We start from the raw sequence: 15,257 nt of genomic DNA on the forward strand, positions 1-15,257 counted from the left end.
GAGCCAAGGTTCCGTCGTGGCTCCCGTGCACCGGGAACGCGGAACCCTGCGTGAGGGACGGGGGTGGCGGCGTGGGGACCCGGCAGGGCGCGGGGGCGACTGCGGACGGGCAGGCACACAGCTCGTGGGGCACCTGAGTTGCAGAGGAGGCGGGGGGCACAGCGAAAGGGAGTCACTTCCCTTCCCTGCCGGGCGCCCTCCGCGTCTCCGAAGCCCCCGGCACTTCTGAGACAACGTCTTCCCGCGGCCCTGCGCCCCGCCCCTCCACGCGCGGCGGGGAAGCGAGGAAACACCGGGGGAGCACACGGCCTCCGCGCGCGTAGACACCGCCCAGCGCGCGGGCGCCCCCTCCTGGGCCGCAAGGTGGCGTCGTCCCCGCTCCGCGATGAGCGGCGTTTCTAACGCGCAACCCCGCGAAGTCCTGGGACGGTGGGGGCGGGACTTCCCGCGGAGGGCGGGGCTTCGCTCTGTGGGCGGGGCGTTACAGTGCCCGGAAGCGAGAGCAGGCTCTGTGGGCGGGACTACGTTAGGGGGCAGGAACCTGCTCACGGGCGGAACTACGTCCATTACGTTCGCTGGGCGGGGTTTTGTTTCGGGTACCACCGCTCAAGGTGTTGGGGGGGCTACAGTTGGTGGGCGGGACTTGTCTCCGTCTTCAGGCCGAGTCACGAATAGGACTTCGCTTTGTGGGCGGGGCTCCCTCGGTGGGCGGAACCACGACCTAGGAGAGGAAGTTTAATTGGCTGCTTCCCCCGCCCGTCCCTTCCTGGATCCTGCGCGTGCTCGTGGCGTCACCCGGCGCCAGAGCTGCGGCGAGGGTGTCGGAGGTGAGAGGTGAGGGGTTGGGGGGCAGTTTCGCGGCCGGGCCGGGCCGGGGCGGGGCGGGGCGGGGCGGGCGGGGCTCGCGGCGCTGCGCCCCGGGTCCGGCTGGTGGCCTCTGCCCTAGGCCGGGAGCGGCTTCGGGCCGCGTGTTGTCATGGTTCCCACGTGGTGGTCAGGGGCGTGCCGTGTCCCCGCAGCGAGGGTCGCCCCTTCCCCGGGAACCTGCGGGTGACGGCACCTGTCGCCGCTCCCCGCGTGCGGCCCTGACCGGGAGCGCGGCGTCGGCCTGGGCTGCGGCTGGAGGGCGGGTCGTTCACCGTGGGGGCCACTGGGTGCGCCGCTGCCGCAGCAACGCCTCTCCTGCCGCGTCGGGGGCACTGTCGGGGCCAAGAGGGGCGCGGGGTGTGACGCGGGTGGTGCGGGCGGAGGGAGGGGCAGCAGGGGCGTGACAGGGGTGCGGGGCCCGGCTCCAGCGACACGGGAGTGACGGGGGTGCGGGGCCCGGCTCCAGCGACACGGGAGTGACAGGGATGCGGGGCCCGGCTCCAGCGACACGGGAGTGACGGGGTGCGGGGCCCGGCTCCAGCGAGGGACCGAGCAGGTTGCGCCTGTGCCCGGGAGACAGTGGAGCGTCCGTTCCACGGACCGCGCGGGGCAGACGCGGGCGCGGGGCCCGGGCGCGGGCGGGGAATCTTCCTGCAAAGGGCCGGGGAGTGGACACTCAGGCTCCGGGGCCACAGCTGTGCAGGGGGCACCCGCGAGACAGCGCGTAATGGACCGGCCAGAGCCGCGTTCTAGTGAAACTGGACTCACAGCAGGTGCCCCCCGATTTGGTCCACAGGCGTCTGCCCCGCCCACGTCTGACCCAGTAGACCGGGGACTGCAGCAGTAACCCAGGAATATTACGTCATATCTTTGAATTGCACTTTTGTGTGTACAGGGTTGGGCTAACGTAGGTTTACAGTTGTCTGTGTGGAAAAATACAATAATTAAAAACAATAATACAAGAATCAGCTGTGTTTCGAGTACTCACAACTGTGAATCTACTTTTGCCCCACCCTGCGCAGGAGAGGCCTACCCACGGCTGGATCTGGCTCTGAATCCTGGCATCCCGATTACTGCCCCTGTGACAATGGGCATTGTTGACTTCCCTTCGCGTCAGTTTTTCTTCTTAAATCTGTAAAATGGGGTTAAGTAGTACCTCCCACAAAGCGTTGTGAGGAGCAAATTAGTCAAAGCACATAAAACATAAGCATAGTACTTGTACACGTAGTAAAAGCTCAATAAATTTTTTAATGTATCTTTATTGATTTCAGAGAGGAAGGGAGGGGGAGAGAAACGTCAATGATGAGAGTCATTGATCAGCTGCCTCCTGCACGCCCCCACTGGAGATCAAACCCACAACCAGGCCATATGCCCTGACCCTGAGCAAACCTCCATCTCCTGGATCCTAGGTCAATGCTCAACCACTGAGCCATGCTGGCCGGGCTCAATAAATCTTAACTGTTAATATTTTAAAAATTGTTCCTCACGTGCATGGTTAAAGACAGACTGGAGAGAGGTGTCAGAACTCACAGGCTTAGTGTGCATTTAGCTATAGAATGAATATCTGAAGTTTCAAGGCAAGAGCCATATGAAAGGTGATATGAAAGTCGTGAAAGTAATTTAAGGGGGGGAGGTAGGAAGTGCAGGATTAAGGTCTGATTTGGGGGAGGGGTGCATAGGAGAGGACATGGGGCAAGTGGACAGGAATGGACAGGAGGCAGTCCTAGGATCTGGGCACCAGAGTGGCACAGCGGCATGTGAACCGGCAGGATGGGCGGTGATGGTTAACGTGGTGGGGTGCTGCAGGGAGCTGAAAGAGCAGTTGTGTCCATATTAGTGATTCAAGCAGCAGAAGGGAGTGTGGAGCCTCCTATGGGCCAGGTGCTGGAGATGCAGAGGATTAGATACCTACCCTGCACTCCAACAGCAGGAAATCGAAAGGAGGCAGAAGACATGGAAATAAATACATGCAGCAGCTTAAAAAAGTCAGCAGTAAGATGGAATTTATTAGAGTTAACTGGTCCCTGTGCTCTAAAAACTTGACTGATTTACCGTCATAAATGTGGGCAGCTTCATCGAGCTCCTTTTCTTTCTTTTCTAGGACAATGGCCAAGAACAAACGAAAAGGGCAGAAGCCCAGGAACATATTCCACATTGCCAGCCAAAAAAACTTCAAGAGCAAAAGTAAAGCAAAACCAGTTACCACAAATCTTAAGAAGGTATTAAGCACCCCGACTTCGTGGTATACAAGCAAAGCATGATGGTAGAACTACTGAGAAGCCGAATGCTTTTATTTAAAACAGCTTCTTAGCTTTTCCTACAGGGCAAGAGGATTTTCAACATTTCTTTTAAAAAATGGAGACTAATATCTCTTAAATCCAAATGTAGAAAAAAATTCTCATTAAAAAAAAAGATGTCTTTATTGATTTCCGAGAGGAAGGGAGAGGGAGAGAAACATCAATGAGAGTCATTGATCGGCTGCCTCCTGCACACCCCCTACTGGGTACAGAGCCCGCAACCTGGGCATGTGCCCGGACGGGGCACTGAACTGTTGACCAGTGGTCAACGCTCAACCCCTGAGCCACGCTGGCTGGATTTTTAAAACAGAACCTTTTGTCTATTGTCTAAAATTCCCAATAAGACTGTTTTAATGTGAAGCATCCCCACAAATGGGTACAGTTGTTTTGTTAAGAGTTGAGGTTTAATAAGGTTAAATTAAGGTTGAGTATATTTTATCCTTAGTGGTTATGAAATCATGGACTAATGTTCTTTTTCCTCTTTAAAAGATCAACATTGTGAATGATGAGAAGGTTAAGAGGATGAATGACGCTTTTGTGGACATACAGAAGGAGCTTGCACACTTCTCCAGAGGCCTCTGCCTGGAACCTCTGCCGAAACAGCGGGTGCGTGGAGGTTATTTCCTCTTAGTAAACTGAAGGCTAATAAATTAAGCCCCAACTTCCATAGCCTGTCAGTCAAATGTGGTTTTTAGCACTTGGCTCCGTGTACCTGGCTGTGCAGTATGTGTAGCATATTCGTAAATGTTGACTGTGAACATGAGATTTTATCCTGTTTCTAAAGGTACAACTAGAAGAAATTAAGTTGGGTAATAGACTATGTGTGTCATTTTTGTGCACTATTGTTATCTAAATTTTTAACCACATAAAATACTTTCCTCCCTCCAGGTTCCTCAGCAGTGTCAGGAAAACAGACCAGCGAGTGTGGACGAAGCTACGAGGTTAATGGCTCAGTTGTAATGCACCTGGTAATGCATCAGATTCCCCCCAAAACCAATAAATTAAACGTTTAATACAACTTTATTTTTAAAAATCTTGTTAATGTACAGGCATTGGCACATTTTAAAAACAAACTACATAAACAGACCTTTCCTGTAGCCTAGGAAAGAGGAATGTCAGAAGTCAACCAAATGTGATGACTTAAAGTGCTGAACCAGAAGGCACTTCACACACTCTGTTCCCGGGAACAGGGCCCGGCCTTGCTCACCCCCTTCGCTCCACACGTGGCAGTGACTGTCTGTCCGGACGGGAGCTCAGAAATCGGACAGTTTCATGGCAGTAAAAGCGGAACACAAATAATGAGCCCTTGGCCATTTTTGTTTTTGGTGACCTTAAGCCTACTTTTAACTTTCCTCTCATGAGAGTAAAAACCAAAGGGGTGAGAACTGGAAGAACAGCCGAAGTCCCAGGAAGCAGTTACCCAAGGGTGGGGTGTGGTGGCTATTAAGTCACTTTCCCTGCAGCAGTGGGAGCCCTTTGTTTTTAGGTGGAGGTTTTGTGAAGCCAGAGAGAAGGTATTAGGGAAGAAGACTTCAGAATCAGAGACTAGGCAGGCGTTACGTTCATTATAAATACTCAGGTTATTAGCAAGCCTACAGAGATACAGTTAGAGGTAGATAGCAGCCCCAAGTGTCCATGGAATCTAATAATTTAGTATCTGGACATCAAACAGGTCACACACTCCTTCATTGTCATCTAGGTTAAAGTTGTAGTCGTCCGCGGGGGTGGGGGAGAGCCGCAGGAGGGGGAACACTGCAGGAAAGCAGAGGCTTAAGGTTAACATCAGGCCGTGACGCTTCACACAACACACAGGCGCCCACCCTCACACTGCTTACCGTCAGAGGACATCAGCTCGTCAATGATATCTCCAGTGATAGATCCTGCTGGGGAGAGAAACGTGGTCAAGCTCTGTGATGTTTCTGTACCGCGAAGGCAGTGGCATTTCAGCACGGCATCGACTAAACGGTTCCAGCTAAACATCAGCCGCTTGATTCACAGAGCAAAGGGAAGTACCAGACGTCAGGGAAAGATTGTCACTCGCACCTGCTGGCTGTGTCTAAACTTCCAAACTCTGTGGCCCAAACCTCGTCTTCCTCCCGAAACGACTCCTGGTTTTAGTGGGCGGTACTGCGATTCCCGTCACCCGGCCTTGAAAGGTCCTCACTTTCGCTCCCTCCACATCTCACACATCAGACTACTTATTTTGCCTAAACGTTTTATCGCATTTGTCATTTCTCTTTCTGTGCTCAGTCACCACCCTACTGTGGCCTTAACGTTCTCAGGGCTGCACAACTGCCCTGCCCTTGGCCTCCCAGGCTTCTTCTCCCAGGCACGTCCCCAGGCTCAGCACGTGCAGTCCCCCAGGGGCCACCCCCTGGTCACAGACCCTCCCTGGCTACCCACTTATCCTCACGCAGTCTCATGGTCATGACCTTTTTCAATCGGGCCCCAAATTACCTTCCTTACTATTTCCAGATACAAAATCATACACAGAAACTAACAGCTCAGAATTTTTTAGTGCCTAGTGGAAGCCAATGTACTGAGTTGACGCTCACGGAGCTTCCCTGCTTTCTTCACCCCATTAGGCTACACTCGGGGGACAGGCTTTTTAAGGACCAGACTTTCTGTCAGGCATCTGGTGGCCTAAGGGGAGAAACACAGGGAGCACAGGAGGGAGGGGCGGGACACGAGCCCGAGTGACATCCAGACCTTTCGAGCAGCCCGGGCAGGGACTCGGGCCACTTCTCGGGACAAGCTCCGAAGGTCTGAGCGAATGCGCTGAAGCCACCGGGTGGTGCGCAGCGAGCAGCTCGAACGACCCAAAGCACCGCCTCCAGAAGGGCGGGGCCGTCCCCTGAGCAGCGGTGCCTTCCAGACACGCAGTGAGGACCCCTGAGGACCGGCAAGGGGAGGGAGGCAGCAGCCGCAGCCTAGAGCCCGACTGTCCTCCAAGGCGCTGACAGCGCGTCAGTCACCTGTCCCCGAGATACCAGGAGAAGCAGGCGCGTGACACAGCGACGGGGGCAGTGGAACCCTAAGGACAACAGCACTTTGGGCCCGTTGAACACCCTTCCCTTGCTGAGTGTTCCCCGCTCTAGTTTCACCACGTGACAGACTACCCCGCGGCACGTTTCTGAAAATACAACTAGATCGTGTGTAAAATATATACCTTAAGAAACAAATCCGTGTAATGTAACTACTTATGTGATGATACATATAACTACAAGCAAACATTGATAATATAAAGAGAAAGGACCTGTTTTCAATTTCCCTCATAAACCTGTCCCTGTGCTGGACCCAGAGGCACTACATCACTTATGCTGATTAAACTAAGCTTCCTATTTCCTCCTGAATCAGCCAATAGAGTCACGCGACAACTGACAAATTCAGAAAAGCTCTGGGCCCACCTGCAGCCAAGTCTGTGGTCGGCAAGTGCTGGAGGCCCAGGCTTCTCTCGGAGGCGGGCTGCCCGGGGGGGCTCGGAGGGGCCGGGCTGGGCTTGTGCGGAGTCTGGGGCGTCGAGGGCTGAGAGGGCTGCGTGAGGTCATCGGGTGGGGGGACAGGAAAAACCACGGGCTGAGACGAACTGGACTCTTTATTGATCAGCAGCACATGGATGGGGCCCGAGTGACTCTTCAGGTTGATCTGGTATTTCTTCTGTCCGTTCTGACCCTTGAAGTTGTTTTTGGGGATAAACAAATGAGTAACTATTAGCATTAAAAATGAGAGAAAGTTGCTAGGGGCTAACTAAACCACTCAACAAAGTAGAGGCAGTAAGCAGGTGGAGACACAGGGTGGAGACCACAAGTGGAACTAGATACGGAGGCTCTCAGCCCCCCACTCCTGAAAGTAAACTCTTCTCAAAAACAGCATCAAAGACTCTCAGCTGTAGAATTCTGTGAACCCTCCATTTTAGTATTAACGTCACTGTCGCTCCCCATGTTCTGCATGTGGGGAGCCCTCCCGGGCACAGGCCCCGCCGATGTGCCCGTCCCAGCAGGTGTCTTACATGGCACCCACTTCACAAGCCAGGCTCTTTTCTCCATGCACTGAGCACAAAACCACGATTTTTCCTACTGAGCCAGGCCTACCGTCCCTGCACTGCAAAGGTTATCTGCACCCCGAGGCTGCAGGATCCAATCACATAACCACCGACAGACACACCTCTAGGGTGGCCAGGGGCAGGGAGTGGATGACAGTGACCGCCTTTTGCCCCCCCTTCTCTGGTTGGTACAGCTTTTAAATCCGTTTGTTTAAGGAGCTCTGAATCCAAAACTAAAGTCATGAAACTTATACACAGCACCAAGCCAATACATATATTTGATTCAATAAGCCAGAAAATGTTTTTTAAAAGACCCAATTTAAAGCAATATATTATTGTTGATATTTAAACTGAACTGTGTCCTCCGTCAGGACTGATGCGTCGGTTGCAGATACAGTCTGACACTTTAGGGTTATTGACTGTCTCACTTATATGTGGAATCTAATGAACACAATAAACTGACAAAAAAGATTTTGAATATACCATAACTCATAAAATTAAAAAATGAAATGTTACATAATTCATTCAGTCACGCCTACGCTTTTACCAAAGTACTGAAGAGGTCAAGTTCAGTATCAGTACCCTCAGAGAGACAGCCTGAGAGTGTTCAGTTAGCTCCTATTTGGTGAAAGGAGACACATCTGTGCCTCCCGAGCCGGCAGGGCCACTCTAACAAGTCCCCACGTACCATCTCCGGAATAGGGACCTCCAGCTGCGTGCCAGAAGGTGCCTGGATGGCCAACAGTGTGTCGCCTGTCAAAAAAAGACCGAAAGATTTTGAAATACTATGGGTCCAGGAATAGAGCGGAAAGCAGGTGGGCCCTGGAGACAGGAGGCTTGGGCTGGAATCCCGGGCTGGGCGAGGACTGGGCTCTTCCTTCTGTAGAGTGGGGACGTGACTCCCTGCAGGGGCTGTGCTGATGAGGTCACGGATGCACCAGGCCTCAGGACAGGGCAACACTCAGTGTTGGATCTGCTGTTCTCACGAGCAAGCTCAGCTCAAGCCAACCTGCTTTCACTCGGTCTCCTGTGAAGTCTGAGACTCTGGAAACCTTTTAACTTCAACTAACTCACACTGTCTACTTGAAATATCTAAACGATTTAAGTGACTGGGGACACTAGAGATGAGGGGTGACACACTGAACTCTGGAGCTGAAGTGAGCTCACTTGTGCAGCCACATTCCCGTCTCCAGGAAAGACTGAGACCTCCCCCGTGGTGGCCAAGTTGGGAAATAGCCACATACCCTCCTGGAGGGTCAGTGACAGGCTGTACTTGTGACAGGCGTGATTAAACAACACGTGTGCGCACAGTTTCATTACTTGTGTTGGCTGTGACTACAGCACACAGCCCATCCCGTCAGTTACTCATCACTATGTGGTCATTTCTGGGGAGAACACAGGCGGGTGGGCTGGGGGTAGGAACACTTCTCCTGGTTACAAATGGATCCTATTTTCTCTCATTCCGTCTGTGACCAGCACACTCGCTGCAGCTTTGCAGACAGAGCGACAAGCACCGTTCAGGTCCACCCGACTGTGAGCCTGTGACTGAGACCTGCTCTACCCCACTCAGACTGAGCACCACCACCCAGTTCGCTGACAGTAACGCAGACAGTGACGTGAGCTGTGAGAAGCGGTCACTGCCACGGGAACAGAAACGTGAGTGGCTCTGGACCCAGCGCACTGCGGAGCGAGACGAGGTGCCCACTCCTGAGAGTGACCTGGGAAGCACGGACTCTGAGTTTCCGCAGCACACGGGTGATCCGAGGAGGCACGTACTCACCACTGAAGCAGTTGCAGACATCCTCGTGGGTCACGTAGGAGAACGTACGTCAAGGGAGTTAAGGGACACGTGTGTATCAAGGTCCAGGCATTTCCATTAAGATAATAAACCTGAGGCCTAAAAAAACCAAACGACGAACGCTTGTGGGGCTGCCACACACGGTCAGAGGAGAGAGAACCGAGGTCCTCAGTCTGAAAAAGCAGAGACAAGCAAGCTGAGGTCCCCCAAGGAGGGTCTGTCCTGCGCTCTGATGTCTGTGACACCTGCGGACCCTTGGGGGACAGATGGAAACCCATTCCTCACGGAGCCAGACTCTGGGGTGGGCAGGGAGCACTGATGGGGAAGAGGACTCCACAGCCACGGAGCCGCCACAGCCAGAAACTTCCTAGGCCGCGCTTTGGGGACCTAGGAGTGGCTAGAACCTCGGAAAGCAGCGCAGCCAAGTCCAAGGTCAGCCAGTTCACACATTGTTTGCCGGTAGTTTTTATCGAGTGCTCTACTACCAGTCAACGTAAAACGTATAAATACGTTTCCCGCATACAATGTGTTCAGTGGGCTCTGAATCTCAGGACTCCACAGGGCACTGCTTGAAACACACCCGTTATCACACTTAAGGCGCCCTGACCAGAGAGAAAATAATGAGTGAGGTCATGGGCTTGTGAGGACGGGGCATGAAACCAGCTGTGCAGCTCGGTCAGAAGCTCACGAGGGCGGGAGACCGATGAAGTCAAAACATCCCACAGATGTGCCCGCGGAACCCACCCTCCCAGCCGGACCTGCACCTGTAACCCACCCTCCCAGCCGGACCTGCACCTGTAACCCACCCTCCCAGCCGGACCTGCACCTGTAACCCACCCTCCCAGCTGGACCTGTACCTGTAACCCACCCTCCCAGCCGGACCTGCACCTGTAACCCACCCTCCCAGCTGGACCTGCACCTGTAACCCACCCTCCCAGCCGGACCTGGGGTGGAACCCTGAAAGGTAAAGGATATCTGCTGTTGCTGGAGTCGTCCATCACGTTCCTGATGCTCTGCTGCAGCCACGACTTCTGCTGATCCAGTTCCTTCTCCTTCAGGTCCAGGTCCTCAATCTCGGCTTTGAGGTCTCTCAGCCTCTCCAGGACTTCCTTAGTGTTGCACCCGGCGCCCACCCCCCTAAACACGGGGAGAATGAACCCCCGTCAGACCCAGGTCGACAGCACCTGATGTTTATAGTACTAACACTGACTTAAGGAGCAATGGGTTCAAAAGAAACATCTTTACACTCATCTAAAAATCAAGGGTTAAAAAACTTAATCACCACACCTCTGAACATGATTGCTTAGAATATTTTTTGGCAAGAACAATGAAATTACAAAACCTCTCAGCACGTTTCAGAGTGGTTTCTGTCATCTGGAAGGTCAGGCTGGTGACAGGTGTGCCAAAAAGATATCACAGCCAAACAGTCTCACTTAGGTACCTCAGATGGTGACTGAGATGCAAGAAGAATAAAGTATAACCTTTAAACAGTTGGGTGGGATTTTGACTAAAGGAAATAACAACTAAGGCCAAAGGGGACAAATTCACAAAACAGAAAGTATCTGTCGCATTCAGGCACAACCAGAGCACAGCTAACAGACAGCGTGCATTCCGACCAACTATCATTTATAAAGTACGTGCTCCCATGTGTAAGACAGTTTCCGCTCTCAAGGCGTCTGTATTAGCTGATCAGCCAACAGGGGGAGGGATGAAAGACACAGCGGTGTGCGGGCGTGCGCCCGCCAAACAGGACCTGCAGGAGAGCGTATGATGTGAACTTTTAGTGTGTAAACTAATCAGCAGAGAGCAAGGGAAGGGCCTGACACAGGAGTGACACATGGGGATGTGCAGAGGCCCGTGAGGCAGGTCCAGGGAAACGGGGGCCGGCGTGAGCGGAACGCGGGCTGACCCGGGACTCGAGAGAGGACGGAGAGGCGGGTTCCGCAGGGCACTGGGGAGACAGCAGGGTCCAGAGTGGGGCTGCCTCCTGACTTACTTCCACTGGATGCTGTTTTTTGACTTCTTTTCAATCAGGTCGATCCCCTCCAAGACGTTGGTGATATCATAAATTCTTCTTTTCTGCCTCACGGCCAAAGTATCTGCAGCCTGGTTAAAAAGGGCAGGAAAGCAAAGAGCAACGGCACACATTACAGTTCATATTTTAAAGCCAGAAGGCTGGTGATTAAGTTCACAGCACGGGCGCCCAATCCCAGCTCTGACCCAGCAGCTGCTGGGACAAAGGCTGGGTGTTCAAAGCGGCTCCCACACCCTGGGGAAGACGTTATTCCATCTAAAAGCCAGCAGATGCTGACATGGCAAGAAAACAAGGCGGTTGCGACACAAAGCCCCTGGGAATAAAAGAACAGTGAGAAAACCTCAGGTCACCTCCCAGGCTAATCCCGGGGCTGCGACCTGCTGACCCACTCACGTCCTGTCTCATTTCTCTGTTCATAAACAGTCTTGTCTAAAGACAGCCTCAAGTCCCTTTTGAAACTCTGAGAAATCCTATCTCGGTAATTCTTAAAATAATTGAGTCAACATACCTGGGGAGAAATTGTGAAGGGCACACACCTGGTAAAACCCTGAAATATGCTTTTGGCAATTTTGAAACTCACAATGAAAACCCAACTCAGGGCCTCAAATCAACACGCAGCCCGGTTCTAGCCTGAGGTGGTGACAGCAGACAGCGTCCAAAAGCCTGAGGCTGTTGCTCACCCTCCACAAGATAAACAAAAGCGTCCGAGTTATGGCTGAATTTAGGAATTCTAAGTAGTTCCCACTCACATCTCACATTTCTGGCATTTGTTCCCTAATAAAACAAATGAAAATGCAAAGAAAGGGGGGTCCCATGGCGCCCTTTCAGGTGGACTGGGCAACGGCCCACCTGAGTGGAGTCACATTCTTCAGATGCGAGGCAACCGCGAGAAGACAACTTCGTGTCCTCGCCGACGACAGCTGGAATGGTATCCAAACCAGTGCGCAGCGCTGAGCTGCCCGGAACTGGCTGCCAGCCCTCCCGAGACATCACTGCTTTCCTGATTCTGTAAAAAACCAGGTCCTACAAAGCCCGCAGGTTGCAAGCTGGACCCTCCTTCCCCGGGAGCAGGTGTGACCGACAGCCCCTCACAGGCACCTGGAACCTGCAAGTGCAGCGCCGGCCCCAGGAACCCATGAGCTGTGCCTCCAAAGGCGCAGTCACTCCAGCCTGTCTCTCAGGTCTTCAGGGATGGGGCGTGGCAGAGACCGGGGAGGACAGTTCTAGGTAGGACCGGGCCTGGGCTCGGCAACCCCCCACTGCTCATCTACCTGCCGGGCTTCTGCTGTGGAGCCTGAGGCTGTTTTTCTGAGTAGAAACTGCTGCAAAATTAACTGTAGAAACGGGAGCTGCCGGTACGTTTCTCACTTTCCTTGGACGAGGCCCCTTGAGAAGGAGCCCAGGGCCCTGGGCTGTTGGGCCATCCGTGTCCAAGTGCCCAGACACAGCAGCGCTCACGGCCACCAACAGCTCAGGGTCCGAGCACCAGGATGTGTCCCAAGAACCAGGCCACAGGCGCTGTCCTCGGTGCTTGGGCGAGGGGCCATCGGGTCTCGCTTTCAGCTCAACTTCGTACATTTATTATTTTAATATTTTAAAACATCTTTTATACTTTGAATTTTTACAATCAACGTAAGATTGTTTCAGATATATAAGGTTTTACATGTATATGTATGTAAATGAATGAAAAACACAAGTAGGTAGATGTTTTTTCAGATATGTGTAAAAAATGACGCTCAAACTGCTGGAGTAAACGATCGTTAACGTACCAAGACGACGACCCTGCAGAGTCCCCTTGACTTTCAGGAAACTGCGATTAAACATTAAATCCACTCGCTGCGCCCCGGCCCGGGGCTCCCAGAGCGCAACTCCACGGGCAACCTCGGAAACGCGAGGGAGCCTGAGACCCGCGGGGCGCGGCCGGGGGGGGGGGGAGCCCGGGGCCGCCTCGGAGCCGCGTCCTCGGGAAGCGCCTCCCGCCCCGCACTCGGGTCGCCGCCCGCGCCGGGCTCCCGAGACGCCCCGCCCCGCCCCCCGCGCCCCGCCCCGCGCGGGTCTCTAAACGCGACGCGCTGGCTCACGGCCGTCCCCGCATCGCGCTGACCGCGCGGAGAAGCCGGGCGCGGGGCACGCTCGGGCGCCCTGGGCTCCCCCGGGTGCGGGCCGGGGCCGAGCCAGCGGGGAACCCGCCTCGGAGACGCGGCGTCGCCCGCGCGCTGACACCCTGGTCCCCGCTTCACGGGCGCCCTGCGGCCCCGGGCGCGTGCGGGTCAGGGGCGCGCTGGCGCGCGAGGGGCCGGAGCGGGGCGCAGGACGCGGGCCTTCGAAGGACGAAGAGCCCCGCTCGCGCCGCGCAGCCGCCTCGGAGACCCGCGCCCGGGCCACGAGGTCACGCCCCGCGGACCCGGAGGGTCGCCACCCTCCCCAGCGGGCGGGCCGGGCTCGTCTTTGTTTGGGGCCCGGGCGCGCGGCGGCCCCTGGAAACCCCCAGGCCCGCGGCGCGGCGCCCCCGGGACGCGGCCCTTTGTGCGGCGCGCGCCGGGCGCCCCCCCGCCGCCCCTCCCCCTCCCCTCCCCCTCCCGCGTCCCCGCCCCGCCGCGCTCACCGCCTTGAGGTCCAGCACGCCGTCCTGCGCCTCCTGCAGCAGCGACACGAACTTGGCGGTCAGCAGCCCCAGGCTCTTCTCGTGCCGGCTGCTCCCGCCCGCCGGGCCCCCGAGCTGCGGCGGCGGCGCCGGGGGCGCGGGGGGCGGCCGCTGGCCCTGCGCCGGGCCCTGCGGCGCCGGCTGCCCCGAGCTCGCGGGCTCGGCCGCCGCCATCCCCGAGTGCGCCCCGCCGACGCCGGGTTTAAATGGCCGGAAGTGACGCCGCCGTTGCCGGGAGACGCGCTGGGGGCGGGGCCTGGAGACACTGGGGGCGGGGCCTGGAGACGCTGGGGGCGGGGCCTGGGGCGGGGCCAGCGCCCCCGGGCCACCCGGGCCCTTTCCGCGCGGCGGGGTCCCAGGCCTGCGCGCCCACCTCGTGCTCAGTGACGGCGTCTCTCGCGTTTGAGATCAGGACGCGCGCGTCCCGACTGCTTTCCTTTTCCCACATCGTTTTGGCTACTTTAGGCCCCTCGAATCTGATGTTTAGGATCACCGTAGCAACCTCTGCGAACAAGTTAGCGGGCGTTTCCATGGGAACCGCCTGAAGCAGGTAAGCTCGGGGAGAATGGCCATCTAGCATCAAGGCTTCCGGCCCAGGAGCATCCTCTGCTTTCAGCAACGTCTTGTCCTTGTCAGTGCAGGATTCACCCTTCTTCTGTCAAACTGAACCTAACACTGTTCTTGTGGATGCCACTGCCCAAGGAGTTTTTTCTTTTTAAACCACTTTATTGAGATACAATTGACATGTAAAACACTTACTGAGTGGGGGCTAAGTACAGGCCATGAAACGATCAGCGCCAAGGCCATCAACAGTCACCAACTCCCAGGGGTTCCTCCCATCCCATTATGATGACGCCCTTGCTTTCACTCCCGTTGTAGTAAACTGATTCTTGCTGCCTCCTCAAGCTCATGGTCAAGGCCGTCAGCCTGCCCACCCAGGTGCCTGATGGAGCTTGAGGGGAGGGGACCCCTCTCCAAGGCCACAACCGTCCACCTCGGAATTTCCATGAGGCTGAGTGGGAGGTGAGGGGACATGGCCGTGCCTCAGTGCCTCAGGCTTTTGCTGTTAACAGAGATTTAGTAAATGTTCAACAAATGCCTTCACTTGCTGCAAGCTCTTAGGACAATTTTCAGAGACTTTAAATGGGTATTTTAATATCCTCTTTGCCCGTTAGCATTGTTTTGCTGGGAAACAGGTCAGCACAGTTCTTCACACTCCATTCTGGAAGTGGAACCTGTTCTGTTTCAACTATGATCACAATATGCATTTTAATTTATCACTCTTCTTTACGTCAGTACTAACTTGGTTAAAATAAGCTACAATATAGCTGTATTTTCGTTCGCCCAACTTCATACTATTTTTGTCACACATACCATATCCATATATGCTATAAATCCAAGTGTTGTAACTGCCTTACATAATGTCTTCTAATAGAAGACAAATATATTTAGTCTCATAAAAATTTACCCTTGCTTGTTTCCAATACTTATTTCTTCCAATGGATTTGAGTCACAATCTGGTATCATTTCCTTTCAGCCTTTGGGACGGTCTTTAACGTTTCTTTTCTGTTAGT

At 54.7% G+C, this 15,257-nt stretch overlaps 2 protein-coding genes across 5 annotated transcripts; one reads left to right on the forward strand and one right to left on the reverse strand.

Moving 5' to 3' along the window:
• The first annotated feature begins 773 nt into the window (after positions 1-773).
• RBIS (ribosomal biogenesis factor) lies at positions 774-4,182 on the forward strand. Of its 2 annotated transcripts, none has more exons than XM_087825252.1 (4): positions 774-834; positions 2,969-3,086; positions 3,654-3,770; positions 4,053-4,182. In XM_087825252.1, exons 2-4 carry the CDS (start codon positions 2,973-2,975, stop codon positions 4,122-4,124), a joined length of 303 nt encoding a protein of 100 aa, XP_087681378.1. In that variant the 5' UTR covers positions 774-834; positions 2,969-2,972; the 3' UTR covers positions 4,125-4,182. The 2 variants fall into 2 exon arrangements, with proteins under 2 accessions (XP_087681378.1, XP_016054412.2); XM_016198926.2 differs by having other exon boundaries at positions 774-827.
• E2F5 (E2F transcription factor 5) lies at positions 4,166-13,857 on the reverse strand. 3 transcript variants are annotated; one of them, XM_087825249.1, is made up of 8 exons: positions 13,645-13,857; positions 11,001-11,110; positions 9,980-10,141; positions 8,987-9,030; positions 7,895-7,959; positions 6,572-6,836; positions 5,000-5,044; positions 4,166-4,916 (listed from the first exon to the last, which is right to left on the reverse strand). In XM_087825249.1, the coding sequence occupies exons 1-8, from the start codon at positions 13,855-13,857 to the stop codon at positions 4,807-4,809; spliced, it is 1,014 nt and encodes a 337-aa protein (XP_087681375.1). In that variant the 3' UTR covers positions 4,166-4,806. The 3 variants fall into 3 exon arrangements, with proteins under 3 accessions (XP_087681375.1, XP_087681376.1, XP_087681377.1); XM_087825250.1 differs by lacking the exon at positions 13,645-13,857 and adding an exon at positions 11,889-12,332; XM_087825251.1 differs by lacking the exon at positions 13,645-13,857 and having other exon boundaries at positions 9,980-10,757; positions 11,001-11,086.
• Positions 13,858-15,257: the final 1,400 nt, after the last annotated feature.

The sequence above is a fragment of the Miniopterus natalensis genome, chromosome 16 (assembly GCF_054644295.1).
Source record: "Miniopterus natalensis isolate mMinNat1 chromosome 16, mMinNat1.hap1, whole genome shotgun sequence".
Taxonomy (NCBI): domain Eukaryota; kingdom Metazoa; phylum Chordata; class Mammalia; order Chiroptera; family Miniopteridae; genus Miniopterus; species Miniopterus natalensis.

Coding starts and splice junctions, on each gene's coding strand:
- E2F5 (XM_087825249.1), bottom strand. CDS start 13,857: ATGGCGGCGGCCGAGCCCGCGAGCTCGGGGCAGCCGGCGCCGCAGGGC. Junction 5,045..6,571: donor GACCACAGACTTGGCTGCAG/GTGGGCCCAGAG, acceptor TCTCCCCAGCAG/GATCTATCACTGGAGATATC. Junction 4,917..4,999: donor CGAGCTGATGTCCTCTGACG/GTAAGCAGTGTG, acceptor GCTTTCCTGCAG/TGTTCCCCCTCCTGCGGCTC.
- RBIS (XM_087825252.1), top strand. CDS start 2,973: ATGGCCAAGAACAAACGAAAAGGGCAGAAGCCCAGGAACATATTCCAC. Junction 3,087..3,653: donor TTACCACAAATCTTAAGAAG/GTATTAAGCACC, acceptor CCTCTTTAAAAG/ATCAACATTGTGAATGATGA. Junction 3,771..4,052: donor AACCTCTGCCGAAACAGCGG/GTGCGTGGAGGT, acceptor TCCTCCCTCCAG/GTTCCTCAGCAGTGTCAGGA.